The 19778-nt window shown below is 39.4% G+C and overlaps 1 protein-coding gene across 2 annotated transcripts; it reads left to right on the forward strand.

Moving 5' to 3' along the window:
• Positions 1-5514: 5514 nt before the first annotated feature.
• Positions 5515-19096, forward strand: dap3.L (death associated protein 3 L homeolog). Of its 2 annotated transcripts, XM_041573863.1 has the most exons (13): positions 5516-5739; positions 12210-12250; positions 12423-12527; positions 15137-15238; positions 15421-15532; positions 15629-15721; positions 15800-15930; positions 16106-16186; positions 16276-16434; positions 17027-17086; positions 17185-17274; positions 18608-18725; positions 18861-19096. In XM_041573863.1, the coding sequence occupies exons 1-13, from the start codon at positions 5727-5729 to the stop codon at positions 18944-18946; spliced, it is 1191 nt and encodes a 396-aa protein (XP_041429797.1). In that variant the 5' UTR covers positions 5516-5726; the 3' UTR covers positions 18947-19096. The 2 variants fall into 2 exon arrangements, with proteins under 2 accessions (XP_041429798.1, XP_041429797.1); XM_041573864.1 differs by lacking the exon at positions 17185-17274 and having other exon boundaries at positions 5515-5739.
• The last annotated feature ends 682 nt before the right edge of the window (positions 19097-19778 follow it).

Genomic DNA, 19778 nt, shown 5'->3' on the forward strand with positions numbered 1-19778 from the left:
ACTATTACTCATCATGTTTTTAAAACATATTTGTGAATAGTAACAAAATCCAATCTATTAGTAAAATCAAATGTCTATCACACATGTAAAATTCCTATGTTTTCTAATTAAGTTTGAGAGCAGTAACAAATAGGGGGGGGGAAGAGAAGCGTTTACTTCATACTATATGACTAGTGTACTACAAGCCATCCGTCTCGACGTCCCGTGAGAAGTGAAGATAGTGACGCACATTGCAGAAGTCTACTTCTATGCGTGTACTGAACGGACTCATCGTTTTCGTCATGACAACGCGCGTCTGCGTTCTTTAAATTCCAATTGAATTTCAGTCTCCTGATTCAAATAGATCTTTCTTTCTTAATAACTTAACCTAATTGGAGTAACGGTCTGATCGATATTACAGCAGACGTGGGTGTGAATTGCCTCTGGCTTAAATCCAACTTTGTCTTTACCAATCTCCATTCTTCCTTCCATTCTAAGGGGCCGTGGGTTTGGGCTTTTTAGGGTCACTTAGCCTCTCCTAACTACTGGGGCAAGATAAATACCAAGGCCACAGCCCCCGTTACCCTGTCCTGCCTAAACTTTGTGGTGTCCCAGACTTTAGAAAAACAACAGGCAGTTAGTTTACCTCCACCATCTATTCTTTCCCAGTTTCTTATGGATTGTGACTACACGACTTTTTAACCCACTTTTAACTTTGGCCATCAATTTTTATACTCCTTTTTTAACTAGTCAATGAATTACCGAGTCTTATTCACATTAATTTATTGCACTGCACTTAATTGGATAATCAATTGAAAGCAAGATGTGAAATACCAATTGATTTACTTCAGTCTGGATATAAAATAAATGAACTTATACTTCTAATTAACTAATTTCTGGATGAATTGGTTGAGTGTTATTAATTAGAATGAATTTTATTAGAATTTAAACAATAAATAGTATCACTATAAGCTATCTAGGATAATCATTTGATTAGAATATTAGCACTTAATTTAAATTTGCACGGCACTATATTTTTGCACTTAATTGGTTGTTGAAAAACACCTCCAGTCTTTGTAACTTGGTAATTAAATATTTATAGCCGTTGGCGGGGTTTCTCTCTCTAAATCAATTATTCTACCCTGTGATAGTACCTGACATTGTCAGACCTCAGCCAACAGCTACGTAAGGGATTTACATCTAAATAAGAGAATCCACTTTTCATTTGTGAACACGAGTAACATACGGAACTATTCCCCTGAGAAAGGAAGGAAACAAAAGTACAGTACATTTAGCTAAACATATTTATGATGCTAAACATGCAGTGTGGATGGGCAATACTAGAACACATTGACTCTGTGAGAGCGCTAACCTAAATCAACAATTGCTTAAACAGCCAGTCTGGATTAAAACTATGGATTCCCCTTTCAGTTGAACATGTTTTTTTGTAGCTATTGCAATTTTTATAACTGTTGCAATTAATTTTTGGATACTTTGTTTAGATTGGTTTAAACAATGTAACTTTCATTTACTGTTACATTCTTTCAGATAGAGATACACAACGAGCCGCATGCATTGGATTGTTATACTATTGATTAACATAAAGCCGTTTTTTGGACTGTGATTAATTAAGCGGATAAGATGGGGTTAATGGCTCACACATTTGTACCACATGGCTTGTAAGGTATTTAAACTTGATTTGTGTTCACTGTTGTGTATTTGCACCTGAGGAAGGGGTTGGTCCCCAAAAGCTTGTGCCACAATGTCTAGAATATAAACAAGATGAAGATTAATCCTGTGTGAATTGGTCAGATTCTCCCCCTTACATCACTATTGGACTTGTCCTACACTGAGGGGTATATGAGAGGAGTATATTGTCCTACACTGAGGGGTATATGAGAGGAATATACTGTCCTACACTGAGGGGTATATGAGAGGAGTATACTGTCCTACACTGAGGGGTATATGAGAGGAATATATTGTCCTACACTGAGGGGTATATGAGAGGAATATATTGTCCTACACTGAGGGGTATATGAGAGGAATATATTGTCCTACACTGAGGGGTATATGAGAGGAATATATTGTCTACACTGAGGGGTATATGAGAGGAATATATTGTCCTACACTGAGGGGTATATGAGAGGAATATATTGTCCTACACTGAGGGGTATATGAGAGGAATATATTGTCTACACTGAGGGGTATATGAGGAATATACTGTCCTACACTGAGGGTATATGAGAGGAGTATATTGTCCTACACTGAGGGGTATATGAGAGGAATATATTGTCCTACACTGAGGGGTATATGAGAGGAATATATTGTCCTACACTGAGGGGTATATGAGAGGAATATATTGTCCTACACTGAGGGGTATGAGAGGAATATATTGTCCTACACTGAGGGGTATATGAGAGGAATATATTGTCCTACACTGAGGGGTATATGAGAGGAATATACTGTCCTACACTGAGGGGTATATGAGAGGAGTATATTGTCCTACACTGAGGGGTATATGAGAGGAGTATATTGTCCTACACTGAGGGGTATATGAGAGGAATATACTGTCCTACACTGAGGGGTATATGAGAGGAATATACTGTCCTACACTGAGGGGTATATGAGAGGAATATACTGTCCTACACTGAGGGGTATATGAGAGGAGTATATTGTCCTACACTGAGGGGTATATGAGAGGAATATATTGTCCCACACTGAGGGGTATATGAGAGGAGTATATTGTCCTACACTGAGGGGTATATGAGAGGAGTATATTGTCCTACACTGAGGGGTATATGAGAGGAGTATATTGTCCCACACTGAGGGGTATATGAGAGGAATATATTGTCCTACACTGAGGGGTATATGAGAGGAATATATTGTCCCACACTGAGGGGTATATGAGAGGAATATATTGTCCTACACTGAGGGGTATATGAGAGGAGTATATTGTCCTACACTGAGGGGTATATGAGAGGAATATATTGTCCCACACTGAGGGGTATATGAGAGGAATATATTGTCCTACACTGAGGGGTATATGAGAGGAGTATACTGTCCTACACTGAGGGGTATATGAGAGGAATATATTGTCCTACACTGAGGGGTATATGAGAGGAATATACTGTCCTACACTGAGGGGTATGAGAGGAATATATTGTCCTACACTGAGGGGTATATGAGAGGAATATATTGTCCTACACTGAGGGGTATATGAGAGGAATATATTGTCCTACACTGAGGGGTATATGAGAGGAGTATATTGTCCTACACTGAGGGGTATATGAGAGGAATATATTGTCCTACACTGAGGGGTATATGAGAGGAGTATATTGTCCTACACTGAGGGGTATATGAGAGGAGTATATTGTCCTACACTGAGGGGTATATGAGAGGAATATATTGTCCTACACTGAGGGGTATATGAGAGGAATATATTGTCCTACACTGAGGGGTATATGAGAGGAATATATTGTCCTACACTGAGGGGTATATGAGAGGAATATATTGTCCTACACTGAGGGGTATATGAGAGGAGTATACTGTCCTACACTGAGGGTATAATGAGAGGAATATATTGTCCTACACTGAGGGGTATATGAGAGGAATATATTGTCCTACACTGAGGGGTATATGAGAGGAATATATTGTCCCACACTGAGGGGTATATGAGAGGAGTATATTGTCCTACACTGAGGGGTATATGAGAGGAATATACTGTCCTACACTGAGGGGTATATGAGAGGAATATACTGTCCTACACTGAGGGGTATATGAGAGGAAATATATTGTCCTACACTGAGGGGATATGAGAGGAGTATATTGTCCTACACTGAGGGGTATATGAGAGGAATATATTGTCCTACACTGAGGGGTATATGAGAGGAGTATATTGTCCTACACTGAGGGGTATATGAGAGGAATATACTGTCCTACACTGAGGGGTATATGAGAGGAATATATTGTCCTACACTGAGGGGTATATGAGAGGAATATATTGTCCTACACTGAGGGGTATATGAGAGGAATATATTGTCCTACACTGAGGGGTATATGAGAGGAGTATATTGTCCTACACTGAGGGGTATATGAAGGAATATATTGTCCTACACTGAGGGGTATATGAGAGGAATATATTGTCCTACACTGAGGGGTATATGAGAGGAATATATTGTCCTACACTGAGGGGTATATGAGAGGAATATATTGTCCTACACTGAGGGGTATATGAGAGGAATATATTGTCCTACACTGAGGGGTATATGAGAGGAATATACTGTCCTACACTGAGGGGTATATGAGAGGAATATATTGTCCTACACTGAGGGGTATATGAGAGGAGTATATTGTCCTACACTGAGGGGTATATGAGAGGAATATATTGTCCTACACTGAGGGGTATATGAGAGGAATATATTGTCCTACACTGAGGGGTATATGAGAGGAATATATTGTCCTACACTGAGGGGTATATGAGAGGAATATATTGTCCTACCACTGAGGGGTATATGAGAGGAATATATTGTCCTACACTGAGGGGTATATGAGAGGAATATATTGTCCTACACTGAGGGGTATATGAGAGGAATATATTGTCCTACACTGAGGGGTATGAGAGGAATATATTGTCCCACACTGAGGGGTTATATGAGAGGAATATATTGTCCTACACTGAGGGGTATACCCTGAGGGGAAGAGAGGAGTATATTGTCCTACACTGAGGGGTATATGAGAGGAATATATTGTCCTACACTGAGGGGTATATGAGAGGAATATATTGTCCTACACTGAGGGGTATATGAGAGGAATATATTGTCCTACACTGAGGGGTATATGAGAGGAATATATTGTCCTACACTGAGGGGTATATGAGAGGAATATATTGTCCTACACTGAGGGGTATATGAGAGGAGTATATTGTCCCACACTGAGGGGTATATGAGAGGAATATATTGTCCTACACTGAGGGGTATATGAGAGGAATATATTGTCCTACACTGAGGGGTATATGAGAGGAATATATTGTCCCACACTGAGGGGTATATGAGAGGAATATATTGTCCCACACTGAGGGGTATATGAGAGGAGTATATTGTCCTACACTGAGGGGTATATGAGAGGAATATACTGTCCTACACTGAGGGGTATATGAGAGGAATATATTGTCCTACACTGAGGGGTATATGAGAGGAATATATTGTCCTACACTGAGGGGTATATGAGAGGAGTATATTGTCCTACACTGAGGGGTATATGAGAGGAATATATTGTCCTACACTGAGGGGTATATGAGAGGAATATATTGTCCTACACTGAGGGGTATATGAGAGGAGTATAAGGGGTATTGGTATATGAGGGGTATGAGAGGAATATGAGAGGAATGAGGGGGAGACAGCGCCCCCTGGGGTAGGAAGTCGCTAATTAAGAAAGACGAGACATTATAGTGACACAAAGTCGCGCTGTCCGACAAGTAACATTGTCCCTCAGGGAGTCACGTGACATACAACGAATGATGGAACTGTACCTCACTCTCGCTATTTACTGCGCAGCTCCGGTCACATCTCCCTCCGGTGTTAAGATGGCGGCGTTCGGTGTAATCGCGTCACCAACCCGAGACTCACGTGACTATAACAGCGCGCCGGAGCCTTCTCCGCCCCGTGACGTCACACCTGTCGCTAACACATCCGCTTCCTGTCACAGCGCCCCCGCCGGAAGTGTCTGGAAGAGGAAGTGCTGCAGTCGCCATGTCACCTTCAGGTATGGAACGTGTAGTGTAGTGCGGCGGTATTTATATATGTGTGTGTGTGATGTCATGTTACTGCTTGTGAGGATTCTGTGTCCTTTCTACTGTGTAATGTGTGTGTGACTCCTGTCTCCTCTCTATTACTCACTCACCTACTTGTCCTTTACTTCTTCTGCCTTACACTTCACTCACTGACATCCCTGTGTATTACTGTATATATATATATATATCTATATAAGTACTGGCCTAGAGAAAGTACAGAGAAGAGCAACTAAGTGATAAAGGGAATGGAAGGGATCAGTTATGGGGAAAGGCAAGTTGGGATTGTTACACTGGAGAAGAGACAGTTAAGGGGAATATGATCACTGTATATAAATATATAAGGGATATGATCATTATATATAAATATATAAGGGGATATGATCACTATATATAAATATATAAGGGGATATGATCACTATATATAATATAAGAGGGATATGATCACTATATATAAATATATAAGGGGATATGATCACTATATATAAATATATAAGGGGGATATGATCACTAATATATAAATATATATATGATCACTTATATATAAATATATAAAGGGGATATGATCACTATATATAAATATATAAGGGGGATATGATCACTAATATATAAATATAAGAGGGATATGATCACTATATATAAATATATAAGGAGATATGATCACTATATAATAAATATATAAGAGGGATATGATACACACTATATATAAATATATAAGGGGATATGATCACTATATATAAATATATAAGGGGGATATGATCATATATATAAATATATAAGGGGATATATCACTATATATAAATATATAAGGGGAATATGATCACTATATATAAATATATAGGGGATATGATCACTATATATAAATATATAAGGGGATATGATCACTATATATAAATATATAAGGGGATATGATCACTATATATAAAATATATAAGGGGATATGATCACTATATATAAATATATAAGGGGATATGATCACTATATATAAATATATAAGGGGATATGATCAACTATATATAAATATATAAGGGGATTATGATCACTATATAAAAATATATAAGGGATATGATCACTATATATAAATATAATAAGGGGGATATGATCACTAATATAAATATATAAGGGATATGATCACTAAATATAAATATATAAGGGGGATATGATCACTATATATAATATATAAGGGGATATAATCATATATATAAATTATATAAGGGGATATGATCACTATATAAATATATAAGGGATATGATACTATATTAATATATAAGGGGATATGATCACTATATAATAAAATATAAGGGGATATGATCACTATATATAAATATATAAGGGGTATGATCACTATATATAAATATAATAAGGGATATGATCACTATAATATAATATATAAGGGGATATGATCACTATATATAAATATAATAGGGGATATGATCACTATATATAAATATATAAGGGGGATTATGATCACTATATATAAATATATAAGGGGATATGATCACTATATATAAATATATAAAGGGGGATATGATCACTATATTAAATATATAAGGGGATATGATCAGCTATATATAAATATATAAGGGGATATGATCACTAATATATAGAATATATAAGAGGGATATGAATCACTATATATAAAATATAAGGGGATCATGAATGCACTATATTAAAATATAGAGGGATATGATCACTATATATAATATATAAGGGGGATATGATCACTATATATAAATATATAAGGGGGATATGGATCACTATATATAATAATATAAGAGGGATATGATCCTTTATTATAAGGGGGATATGATCACTATATATAAATATATAAGGGGATATGATCACTATATATAAATATATAAGGGATATGATCACTATATATAAATAGTATAAGGGGGATATGATCACTATATATAAATATATAAGGGGGATATGATCACTATATATAAATATATAAGGGGATATGATCACTATATATAAAATATATAAGGGGATATGATCACTTATATAATAAATATATAAGGGGATATGATCACTATATATAAATATATAAGGGGGATATGATCACTATATATAAATATATAAGGGGGATATGATCATATATATAAATATATAGGGGGGATAAGATCACTGTATATATAAATATATAAGAGGGATATGATCACTATATAATAAATATATAAGGGGATATGATCACTATATAATAAAGTATATAAAGGAGATATGATCACTATATATAAATATATAAGGGGATAATGATACTATAATTAATATATAAGGGGATATGATCAACTATATATAAAAGTATAATAAGGGGATATGATCACTATATATAAATATATAAGGGGATATGATCACTATATATAAATATAAATATAGGGGATATGTCACTTATATAATTATATAAAGGGGATATGATCACTATATAATAAATATATATAGAGGGGATATGATCACTATATATAAATATATAAGGGGATATGATCACTATATTATAAATATATAAGAGGGATATGATCACTATATATAAATATATAAGGGGATATGATCACTATATATAAATATATAAGGGGGATATGATCACTATATATAAATATATAAGGGGGATATGATCACTATTATAAATATATAAGATATGATCACTATATATAATATATAAGGGGATATTGATCACTATATATAAATATATAAGAGGAATGATCACTATATATAAATATATAAGGGGATATGATCACTATAATATAAATATATAAGGGGATATGATCACTATATATAAATATATAAGGGGGATATGATCACTATATATAAAATATATAAGGGGATATGATCACTATTATATAAATATATAAGGGGGATATGATCACTATATATAAATATATAAGGGGATATGATCACTATATATAAATATATAAGGGGATATGATCACTATATAAAATATATAAGGGGGATATGATCACTATATATAAATATAATAAGGGGGATTGATTCACTATATATAAATATATACGGGGTATATGATCACTATATATAAAATATATAAGGGGATATGAATCACTATATATAATATATAAGAGGGATATGATCACTATATATAAATAGTATTAAGGGGAATATGAACTATATAAATAAATATATAGGGGGGATATGATCACTATATATAAATATATTAAGGGGGATATGATCACTATATATAATATATAAGGGGGATAATGATCACTATATACTAAATATATAAGAGGGATATGATCACACACTATATATAAATATATAGGGGATATGATCACTATATATAATATATAAGGGGGATATGATCACTATATTACATAATATAAGGGGATATGATCACTATATAAAATAAATATATACGGGGATATGATCACTATATATAAAATATATAAGGGGATATGATCACTATATATAAATATATAAGGGGGATATGATCACTATATAATAAATATATAAGGGGGATATGATCCTATATATAAATATATAAGGGGGATATGATCACTATATATAAATATATAAGGGGATAATGATCACTATATATAAATATATAAGGGGGATATGATCACTATATAATAAATATATAAGGGGGATATGATCACTAATATATAAATATATAAGGGGGATATGATCACTATATATAAATATATAGGGGATATGATCACTATATATAAATATATAGGGGATATGATCACTATATATAAATATATAAGGGGATATGATCACTATATATAAATATATAAGGGGATATGATCACTATATATAAATATATAAGGGGGATATGATCACTATATATAAATATATAAGGGGATATGATCACTATATATAAATATATAAGGGGATATGATCACTATATATAAATATATAAGAGGGATATGATCACTATATATAAATATATAAGGGGAATATGATCACTATATATAAATATATAAGGGGATATGATCACTATATATAAATATATAAGGGGGGATATTATCCACTATATAAGAATATAGAAGGATATGATCCACTTACTTATAAATATATAAGGGGATATGATCAACTATATATAAAATGATTAACGGGGATATGATCACTTATATAAATATATAAGGGAGTATTGATCACTATATATAAATATTATAAGGGGATATGATTCATCTATATATATTAATATATAAGGGCGATATGATCAACGTATATATAATAATATATAAGGGGATGATGATCAGCTATATATAAATATATAAGGGGCGATCATGATCACTATTATATAGAATATATAAGGGAACTGATCACTACTATAGAAAATATAGCAAGGGGATAATGATCACTATTATATAAATACTAGAAAGGGATATGTTCACTATATAATAAACTATATACCGGGATGATCCACTATATATAATATATAAAGGGATATTGATCACGTATAGTATAAATATATAAGGGATATTGATCACTATATATAAATATATAAGGGGGATTATGATCACTATATATAAATATATAAGAGGATATGAATCACTTATAGTAGAATATATAAGGGGATATGAGCACTAGTAATTAAATATATAAGGAGGATATGATCACTATATATAAATATATAAGGGGATATGATCACTATATATAATATATAAGGGGATATGATCACTATATATAAATATATAAGGAGGATATGATCACTATATATAAATATAAAGGGGGATATGATCACTATATATAAATATATAAGGGGGATATGATCACTATATATAAATATATAAGGGGGATATGATCACTATATATAAATATATAAGGGGGATATGATCACTATATATAAATATATAAGGGGATATGATCACTATATATAAAATATATAAGAGGGATATGATCACTATATATAAATATATAAGGGGATATGATCACTATATATAAATATATAAGGGGATATGATCACTATATATAATATATAGGGGATATGATCCACTATATTATAAATATAAGGGGGATATGATCACTATATATAAATATATAAGGGGATATCGATCACTATATATAAATATATAAGAGGGATATGATCACTATATATAAATACTATAAGGGGATATGATCACTATATATTAATATATAAGGGGATATGATCACTATATAAATATATAAGGGGATATGATCACTATATATAAATATATAAGGGGATATGATCACTATATATAAATATATAAGGGGATATGATCACTATATATAAATATATAAGGGGGATATGATCACTGTATATAAATATATAAGGGGGATATGATCACTATATATAAATATATAAGGGGGATATGAATCACTATATATAAGTATATAGGGGATATGATCACTATATATAAATATATAAGGGGATATGATCACTATATATAAATATATAAGGGGATATGATCACTATATATAAATATATAAGGGATATGATCACTATATATAAATATATAAGGGGGATATGATCAACTATATATAAATATATAAGGGATATGATCACTATATATAAATATATAAGGGGGATATGATCACTATATATAAATATATAAGGGGATATGATCACTATATATAAATATATAAGGGGGGTATGATCACTATATACAAATATATAAGGGGATATGGATCACTATATATAAATATATAAGAGGGATATTGATCACTATATATAAATATATAAGGGGGATATGATCACTATATATAAATATATAAGGGGATATGATCACTATAAATATATAAGGGGATATGATCACTATATATAAATATATAAGGGGATATGATCACTATATATAAATATATAAGGGGATATGATCACTATATATAAATATATAAGAGGGATATGATCACTATATATAAATATATAAGGGGGATATGATCACTATATATAAATATATAAGGGGAATATGATCACTATATATAAATATATAAGGGGATATGATCACTATATATAAGAGGGATATGATCACTCCTTATTGGGGTGGAACACCCGCTATTGGGGGGGGGGGGGACAGTCGCTATTAGACATCGATATGTGAATATTTCTTTATAAAGAACTTTAATGGGTTTCCTAATTTTTTCACAAGACTGGATTGAGTGTTTTTTGGGTGAGACTATTAAAGGGCAAGTATATATCTAAGAACACCTTTGCTAAAAACAGCACAGTAAATAGGATTTTTTAAAAAACTTTGGCCGGATTTGAAGCCTAATTTGCATATAAATTATGGGGACAGAGAAAATGAAAATTTAACTTCCCTGTCTGTTGATAAAAAGTCGTGATTTTTTTTAAAATTCGGTTTGGCCAGAGATTTGGATTCCGAATCCTGCTGAAAAAGGCTGAATCCTGGGTTCAATGCTTCCCGAATAGGACGTTGGAATTAAAGGGAAATTTCATGTTCTTGTTTAGTTGCAGGAATATTTCTTGACCCACCTCATTCCCTCTCTGTATAATGTTCTCTTTCTTTGGCAGGAATTCTGGTGCGGCGGCTACACCGGAATCTGACACAGAATGTGAGTGCAATAGCCCCTCCCTTTAGGAACCCCTCCCTGCCAGCCCCACCTCCTAGAAACGCCTCCTTGTCAACCCCTCCCTGTAATTCCCTCCTCCGAGTAACTCCTCCCCACCAGCCCCTCCTCTGAGTAACCCCTCCCCATCTAACATGAGATTGTGTTGTCCTTGCAGCTGGTTGGTGGGCATATATTTCCCAGCAGGCTTTGGAGCAGCGCTGCTTCCTCCCCTGCCCAGGATGCCCCCAGGGAAGTTTTCCGGACCAGTGAAAGTGACCCAGTAGGTTTCTGTGTTTGATTTTTGGGGCACTTGGGCTGTTTCCATTGTACAGAAATATAAATCGGTGTTGTACAAAGGGGTGTGCTACATATGTGCTGTGAGGTCACTACTCCCTTTGAAGGGGAGGTTCACCTTTAAATTAATATTTAGTAAGTTATAGAATGGGCAATTCTAAGCAACTTTTAAATTGGTTATCATTATTTATTTGTTACATTTTTTGAATTATTTGCCTTCTTCGTCTGACTCTTTCCATCTTTTAAATGGGGGTCACTGACCCCATCTAAAAACAAATGCACCGTAAGGCTACAAATGTATTGTTATTGTTACTTTTTATTCCTCCTCTTTCTATTCAGGCCTCTCCTATTCATATTCCAGTCTCTCATCGTATCAATGCCTGGTTGCTAGGGGAATGTGATGCTAGCAGGGCTGGAACTAGGGGTAGGCAGAAGAGGCAGCTGCGATTGAGGGGCGCAACGATTGAGGGGCGCTGAGCTTCTGGCTACCTCTAGACCGGACGCACCTTACACCCCCCTTTCCATCTCACACGTGTGACATCACTGCGCCTGCGCATAAACTGTTACAGGCCACAGGCGCAATGTCACGAGCCACAGGAGAAGGAGTCGGCGAGTGTCACGAGCCACAGGAGGGGGAGAGCTGGCCGGCTGGGTTGCCTAGGGCTCCCGGCTGGATCCTAGCAACCAGAGCGCTGAAATTACAAACTGGAGAGCTGCTGAATAAAAAGCTAAATAACCCAAAAACCACAAATAATAAAAAATGAAAACCAATTGCAAATTGTCTCAGAATATCCCTCTGTACATCCTACTAACAGTTAACTCAAAGGTGAACAACCCCTTTAATAAGATGTTATATCAGCATATCCTGCAGCCAATCCGTATCCTTTATTTGCTCTCTTGTACCCACTGGGAATCCTTCCTCTTCTGCTATTGGCCCATGTCTCCTACTGTCACTAACACAGGGTGCTGGGAGTTACAGCTGGAGGAAAGGCTTAATACCAATGTTTAGGGGAACAGGGGGTTAATGACAGTGTTTATTTGGGGTGCTGGGAGTTACTGATAAGGGAAAGAGTTAGCGACAGTGTTTATTTGGGGGTGCAGGGAGTTACTGATGATGGAAAGGGTTAGTGACTGTGTTTATTTGGGGTGCAGGGAGTTACTGATGGAAAGGGTTAGTGACAGTGTTTATTTGAGGTGCAGGGAGTTACTGATGGAAAGGGTTAGTGACCGTGTTTATTTGGGGTGCGGGGAGTTACTGATGGAAAGGGTTAGTGACCGTGTTTATTTGGGGTGCAGGGAGTTACTGATGGAAAGGGTTAGTGACAGTGTTTATTTGGGGTGCAGGGAGTTACTGATGGAAAGGGTTAGTGACAGTGTTTATTTGAGGTGCAGGGAGTTACTGATGGAAAGGGTTAGTGACCGTGTTTTTTTGGGGTGCGGGGAGTTAATGATGGAAAGGGTTAGTGACCGTGTTTATTTGGGGTGCGGGGAGTTACTGATGGAAAGGGTTAGTGACCGTGTTAATTTGGAGTGCGGGGAGTTACTGATGGAAAGGGTTAGTGACTGTTTATTTGGGGGTGCGGGGAGTTAGTGATGAGGGAACGGGTTAGTGACTGTTTATTCAGGGGTGCAGGGAGTTAGTGATGAGGGAAAGGGTTAGTGACTGTTTATTCAGGGGTGCAGGGAGTTGTTAGTGATGAGAAGTGGGTAAGTGCCTGTTTATTTAGGCCAGTGATGACCAGCCAATGACGTGTGAGTATCGTGTTGCTCCCAATGGGCACAAAGCTGCTGCTGATTTTTGGATTTGTGACTGGGGGGGGTGAGATTTAGAGACAAACAGAGCCACGTGCCAGTCACATGGGGGCTAACAAACAAGCAAGTACAGCCCCCCAGGAACTCATGTTTTATGTTTGATTGTTGGGGTGTAAGAGGCTGGGGAGCCCTGATTTGGGGGCACAAGGAGTGGATTCTCTGTAGACTGTACCATCTTATAACTGGGGGAGGGGCACCACTGGCTCCTGCACTATAACACCGCTGTTTCCATGGTGACTCAGACAGACATGTGATCACCACGGATACTGTTGCTAGGGAGATGGCAGGTCTGTTCTGTCACGGCCAATCACTGAGTGTCTCACACCTGAAGGGGGGGGGGTCTTTGGGAGCCTCAGGCGGCAGTGAGTGACCTTTTTGCTTTTTACACTTGGCAAAATCCCTAGCAGTGTGGCCCCCCCTAACCCACTCCAACACAAAAGTTATAAGGGGGCGACCCCAGGCCTTGCTACTGTTAACCCTTTCACAGCCAGCACACTCCTGCTCTGACCCCTGTGGTACTTCAGCACCGTGTCATCTTTGTGGCCCCCCAGCGTAGGGCCCCGGGCAGTTACAGCTAAACTAGTCCAAATGATGAATCCAGCCCCCACATTGTACACAATGGCTAATGAACCCCCTTGTAATGATCACACTCCTCCATGTTGGGGTTGGCCAGTGGGCGGGGCTTCAGGGCAGTAATATTATGTCATGTACAGCCCCTTGTATTGAGCACACTCCTCCATGTTGGGGTTGGATTGAGGACAGTAATATTCTGTGCTTGTGTAGGGTCAGCACACGGAGCAACACGAGGGGCAGTTCTATTCGCTGTCGGCCCAGGACGTAAGGGCCATATTCCCCCAGGGCCTTCCCTGGTGCTTCCAACAACAGGTGAGTGTCAGCCTTTGTGCCTATTCTTTCAGTTCTGTCTGTCAGCATTAGGGGCAGTGTTGCATGATGTTCCCATACTGCCCAACTTCCTGGGGCCCTCCAGCCATTGCTTTTCATGGGGGGGGGGGTGACAAGCCGCTTCCCATGTTCATCCTCCCTGTTCCCCTTTGGGGCCCCTGCAGAGCAAGACCTTCAATGAGACGTGTGTGATGGTGCGGCCCCCCGCTGTAGAACTCATCCGCTACCTGAGCAACAAGTCCCACCTGTCCCAGCCGGCTGTGCGCTACGTCCTGTGTATCCTTGCGCCCTGGTCTATGTGTGCTCCATAGTCTCGCTCTGCGGGGGCGGAGTCACTGGGCTTCAGCTTTTCCTTAACCAATAGCACATCAGATGGCAAGAGAGGAACGGGCAAGAGTCTGACCCTGTGCCACATTCTCCATTACTGCTACACCCGAGGCTGGCTCCTCCTCCAGGTGCCCGACGGTAAGTGCTGCGGTTGGGGGGGGTGTGGCCCTAGTTGTACAGGGTGTGGCCCCTGAATTTGATTTCTTGTGATTGCAGCTCATGTCCTGGTGAAGAACTGTAAGGAACTCATGCCGTCCACCTACCATAAAGACCGATTCGACCAACCCTTGGAAGCCTCTAATTGGCTGAAGAACTTTAAAGCCACCAATGAACAGTTCCTGAAGCAGGTGAGCTCCCTCTGCTGGTGTATCCCTGTATGTACTAACAACTGACACGGCAGCTCCTAGCCTAGTGACCCCGTGTGTGAATGAAAGGAGCCAATACGTTTCTCATTGAGATGCATGGGGGCGGAGCAAGGGAGCGACCATGTGATCTGCACTTACCCCTCTCCCGCTTTCCTAGATCCAGACCCAACAGCGATACGTGTGGAGTAAACGGGAAGCCACGGAGGAGGGGAGACCCCTGGGAGAGGTGGTGGATCAGGTACATACAATACACATCAGTTCCTTGGGGGTGGGGTATATGGCGGGAGAGGGGGAGGGGCTTAGCTACTAATTGCTCTTGTTCACTAGGGGCTGACCAGGGTGAAGAGCGCCAGTGATGCGGTGGGCGTGGTTCTGAAGGAGCTGAAGAGACAGTCGGGAGGAGGAGCATTTCGGATGTTGGTCTCTATGGATGGAGTTAATGCTCTTTGGGGCAGAACCACCATAAAGAAAGAGGACAAGAGTTGGGTAGGGAAGAATAAAGGGGAAGTAAAGCTCCTATTGCAACAGTGTCCTTGCGCAGTATGAAAGAAAGAGAGCGCAACATCATCTTTACATTCACTGTGTTTTTGTATCTGGGTGGTCCGTGCCTAGAGGAGTGGAGGAGGGTAGGTGGGTTGGTGCCTAGAAGAGTGGAGGTGGGTAGGTGGGTCGGTGCCTAGAAGAGTGGAGGTGGGGTCGGTGCCTAGAAGAGTGGAGGTGGGTAGGTGGGTCGGTGCCTAGAAGAGTGGAGGTGGGTAGGTGGGTCGGTGCCTAGAAGAGTGGAGGTGGGTCGGTGCCTGGAGTAGTGGAGGCAGGTAGTGGGTCGGTGCCTGGAGTAGTGGAGGCAGGTAGGTGGGTCGGTGCCTGGAGTAGTGGAGGCAGGTAGGTGGGTCAGTGCCTGGAGTAGTGGAGGCAGGTAGTGGGTCGGTGCCTGGAGTAGTGAAGGCAGGTAGTGGGTCGGTGCCTGGAGTAGTGGAGGCAGGTAATTCGGTTGGTGCCTGGAGTAGTGGAGGCAGGTAGGTGGGTTGGTGCCTGGAGTAGTGGAGGCAGGTAGGTGACTGTGGTGTCTGTATTGTAGGTGTCTGCGGAGGAGCTGACCCTGGTGCACAACATGAGGAAGATGGTGCAGAATGATTGGGTGAGGATGTGGGATATTGGGGGTGGGAGGTATGTGGCCCTTGGCTCCGGGCCCCTGTGTAGGAGGGGGAGATGTTACAGATTTGTCTTGTCTCTCAGACAGGGGGCGCCATTGTACTGAGTGTGACCCAGGCTGGATCCCTGTACAAACCTACTCCTGCCTATCTGCCCCACCATCTGCTTGGGAAGGTAATGATCTGCCCCATGTCCCGCCCCTTTCTGAGCTGCTCTCTCAGCCAATCCCTGACTTTCATGCTAATGAAGTTTATTCTGTCTGTGACTCAGTGAATGGGCCAAGGTTTGAAATCTATAGATTTACTTGCACCCAACTGTGGCCTGACCCCAAGCTGGACACAAACATGAGGCGTGAGAGTGGCGGGAGCTATGTGAGTGGGTATGAGAGTGACGTGAGTGGTATGAGAGTGACGTGAGTGGGTATGAGAGTGACGTGAGTGGTATGAGAGTGACGTGAGTGGGTATGAGAGTGACGTGATTCAGCTCTCACTCTGCACCTAATGGGTGACGGGTGTGGGGCCAGTTTAGCCCCCCGACTCTGAAGCTATTGTGGGGGAGTCACAGTGGGGCTTTATTGATATAAAATGTGTGTGAGATACAGAGATGATGTGCGGGGTCATGTGATGTATGTCGGGCTCATCAGTAGCACCCCCACATTACACCAGCGTCTTCTTCTGTAGGGGTCACACTATGTATTCTCCCATGTGACGTGTTTTACTTTACATACATGCAGTCCCATGTTAGTACTAGTACCCTGATAGTAATCTACTTGTAACCTGATAGTAATCTACTTGTAACCTGATAGTAATCTACTAGTAACCTGATAGTAATCTACTAGTAACCTGATAGTAATCTACTCGTAACCCGATAGTAATCTACTCGTAACCCGATAGTAATCTACTAGTAACCCGATAGTAATCTACTAGTAACCTGATAGTAATCTACTTGTAACCTGATAGTAATCTACTAGTAACCCGATAGTAATCTACTTGTAACCCGATAGTAATCTAATAGTAACCCGATAGTAATCTACTAGTAACCTGATAGTAATCTACTTGTAACCTGATAGTAATCTACTAGTAACCCGATAGTAATCTACTTGTAACCCGATAGTAATCTAATAGTAACCCGATAGTAATCTACTTGCAACCCGATAGTAATCTACTTGCAACCCGATAGTAATCTACTTGCAACCTGATAGTAATCTACTTGTAACCTGATAGTAATCTACTTGTTACCTGATAGTAATCTACTTGTAACCTGAATGTAATGAGCAATTCTCCATATTTTCTATATAAATGATTCCTCATTGTCCCCCGTTATTTACACCAATGGGATGAGATCGTATCCAGAGAACCTCATTTAACCCCGTCACTTGGTTAAAAAGTCTCAGAAGCGTCTCGGGTCAGTTAGTTAATGTGGGCGGGGCCTGTATGTAAATCAGTGGTGTGACACCCTATTAACTCTTTCACTGGCTCAATAACAAAGTGGCTCATTGTCCCCACAGGAGGGATTTGATGCCCTGGACCCGTTTGTGCCCGTCCAGGTGACCAATTACAGTGACAAGGAGTTTGAGAGCTGCTATCAGTATTACATGGAGCGCAAGTGGCTCCAGCACCACAAAGGTAAGTACTGACCAATCATGTGCTGCGCCACTGGCTCCGTCACCTCTGCATTAGGCCTGTTACTGCCTGACCCAGACATTGAGCCAATCAGGGCACTCCACTGCTGATCATGTGACCTTGTCCTGCTTGTTTCAGCTCTCACGCCAGAAGGGAAGGAGGAGCTGCGGTTCTTGAGTGATTTGAACCCTAAGGAGCTGGAGAAGATTTGCGCCTTCCTCTGAACCGTTGCACTGGGCGGGGCTTCCCAGACGGACTGTGTATTTGGGCTGAGTTGCCCCGCTGGAGCCCATAGTGTTGGTGGGACTGATCACTACTCTCTTGCCGTACGTGACTGGGGCAGCTCGGGGTCTATAAATCACCTTGTTTTGCTACAAGAGTCGCACGTGTGTTTCTGGGGGGCACATTATGGGGGGCAGGACAGGGTGCAGTTCCTTGTGCCTCTGAGAGGTTTCACATTTCTGTGCAAGGAACGTGCACCCCAATAATGACTGGGCATGTTACAGGCACCCACATCGGGGAGAGGAATGTAGGGAAGAGTGTTGCACTGACTGCTCATTGGCCCAGCAAACAAGTGTCTGGATAGGGAGGGACTTTCTATGTAAGGGGAGGAGCCATTCACAGAAATCCCATCATACCCACTGAGAGATTCATTTCCTGGGCTGGAACATGGCAATGGGCAACAATGGGTTAATCCTTCCTGCCTCGTGATTGGACAGAATACCAGATTAAAAACATTATTTCTGCCCCAGGCGCCACCTTTGAACCAGTTCCATGTTCCAGTGGGACAATAAAATCTCAGTAATTCCAATAGGATTTAATGTTTCCTGTTCCTTCCAACAATGGGATGTCCCAAAGCACAAACAGGAAGCTGATGAATCTCTGGGAATAGCGACTGCAGGACAGACGGCCCAAACAAAACATCCCATTTGTAGGGTGCTGCCTGGTCGGGGCACCCATAGTTCCTCTGGGTTGGGTTCCATAGGCAACGTGGCCTCACTGCTTGCTCCATTTGCCAAGGGAACTACCAAGAGCAAGTCCATCCATCTGATGGCT

Source organism: Xenopus laevis, chromosome 8L, assembly GCF_017654675.1.
Source record: "Xenopus laevis strain J_2021 chromosome 8L, Xenopus_laevis_v10.1, whole genome shotgun sequence".
Taxonomy (NCBI): Eukaryota; Metazoa; Chordata; class Amphibia; order Anura; family Pipidae; genus Xenopus; species Xenopus laevis.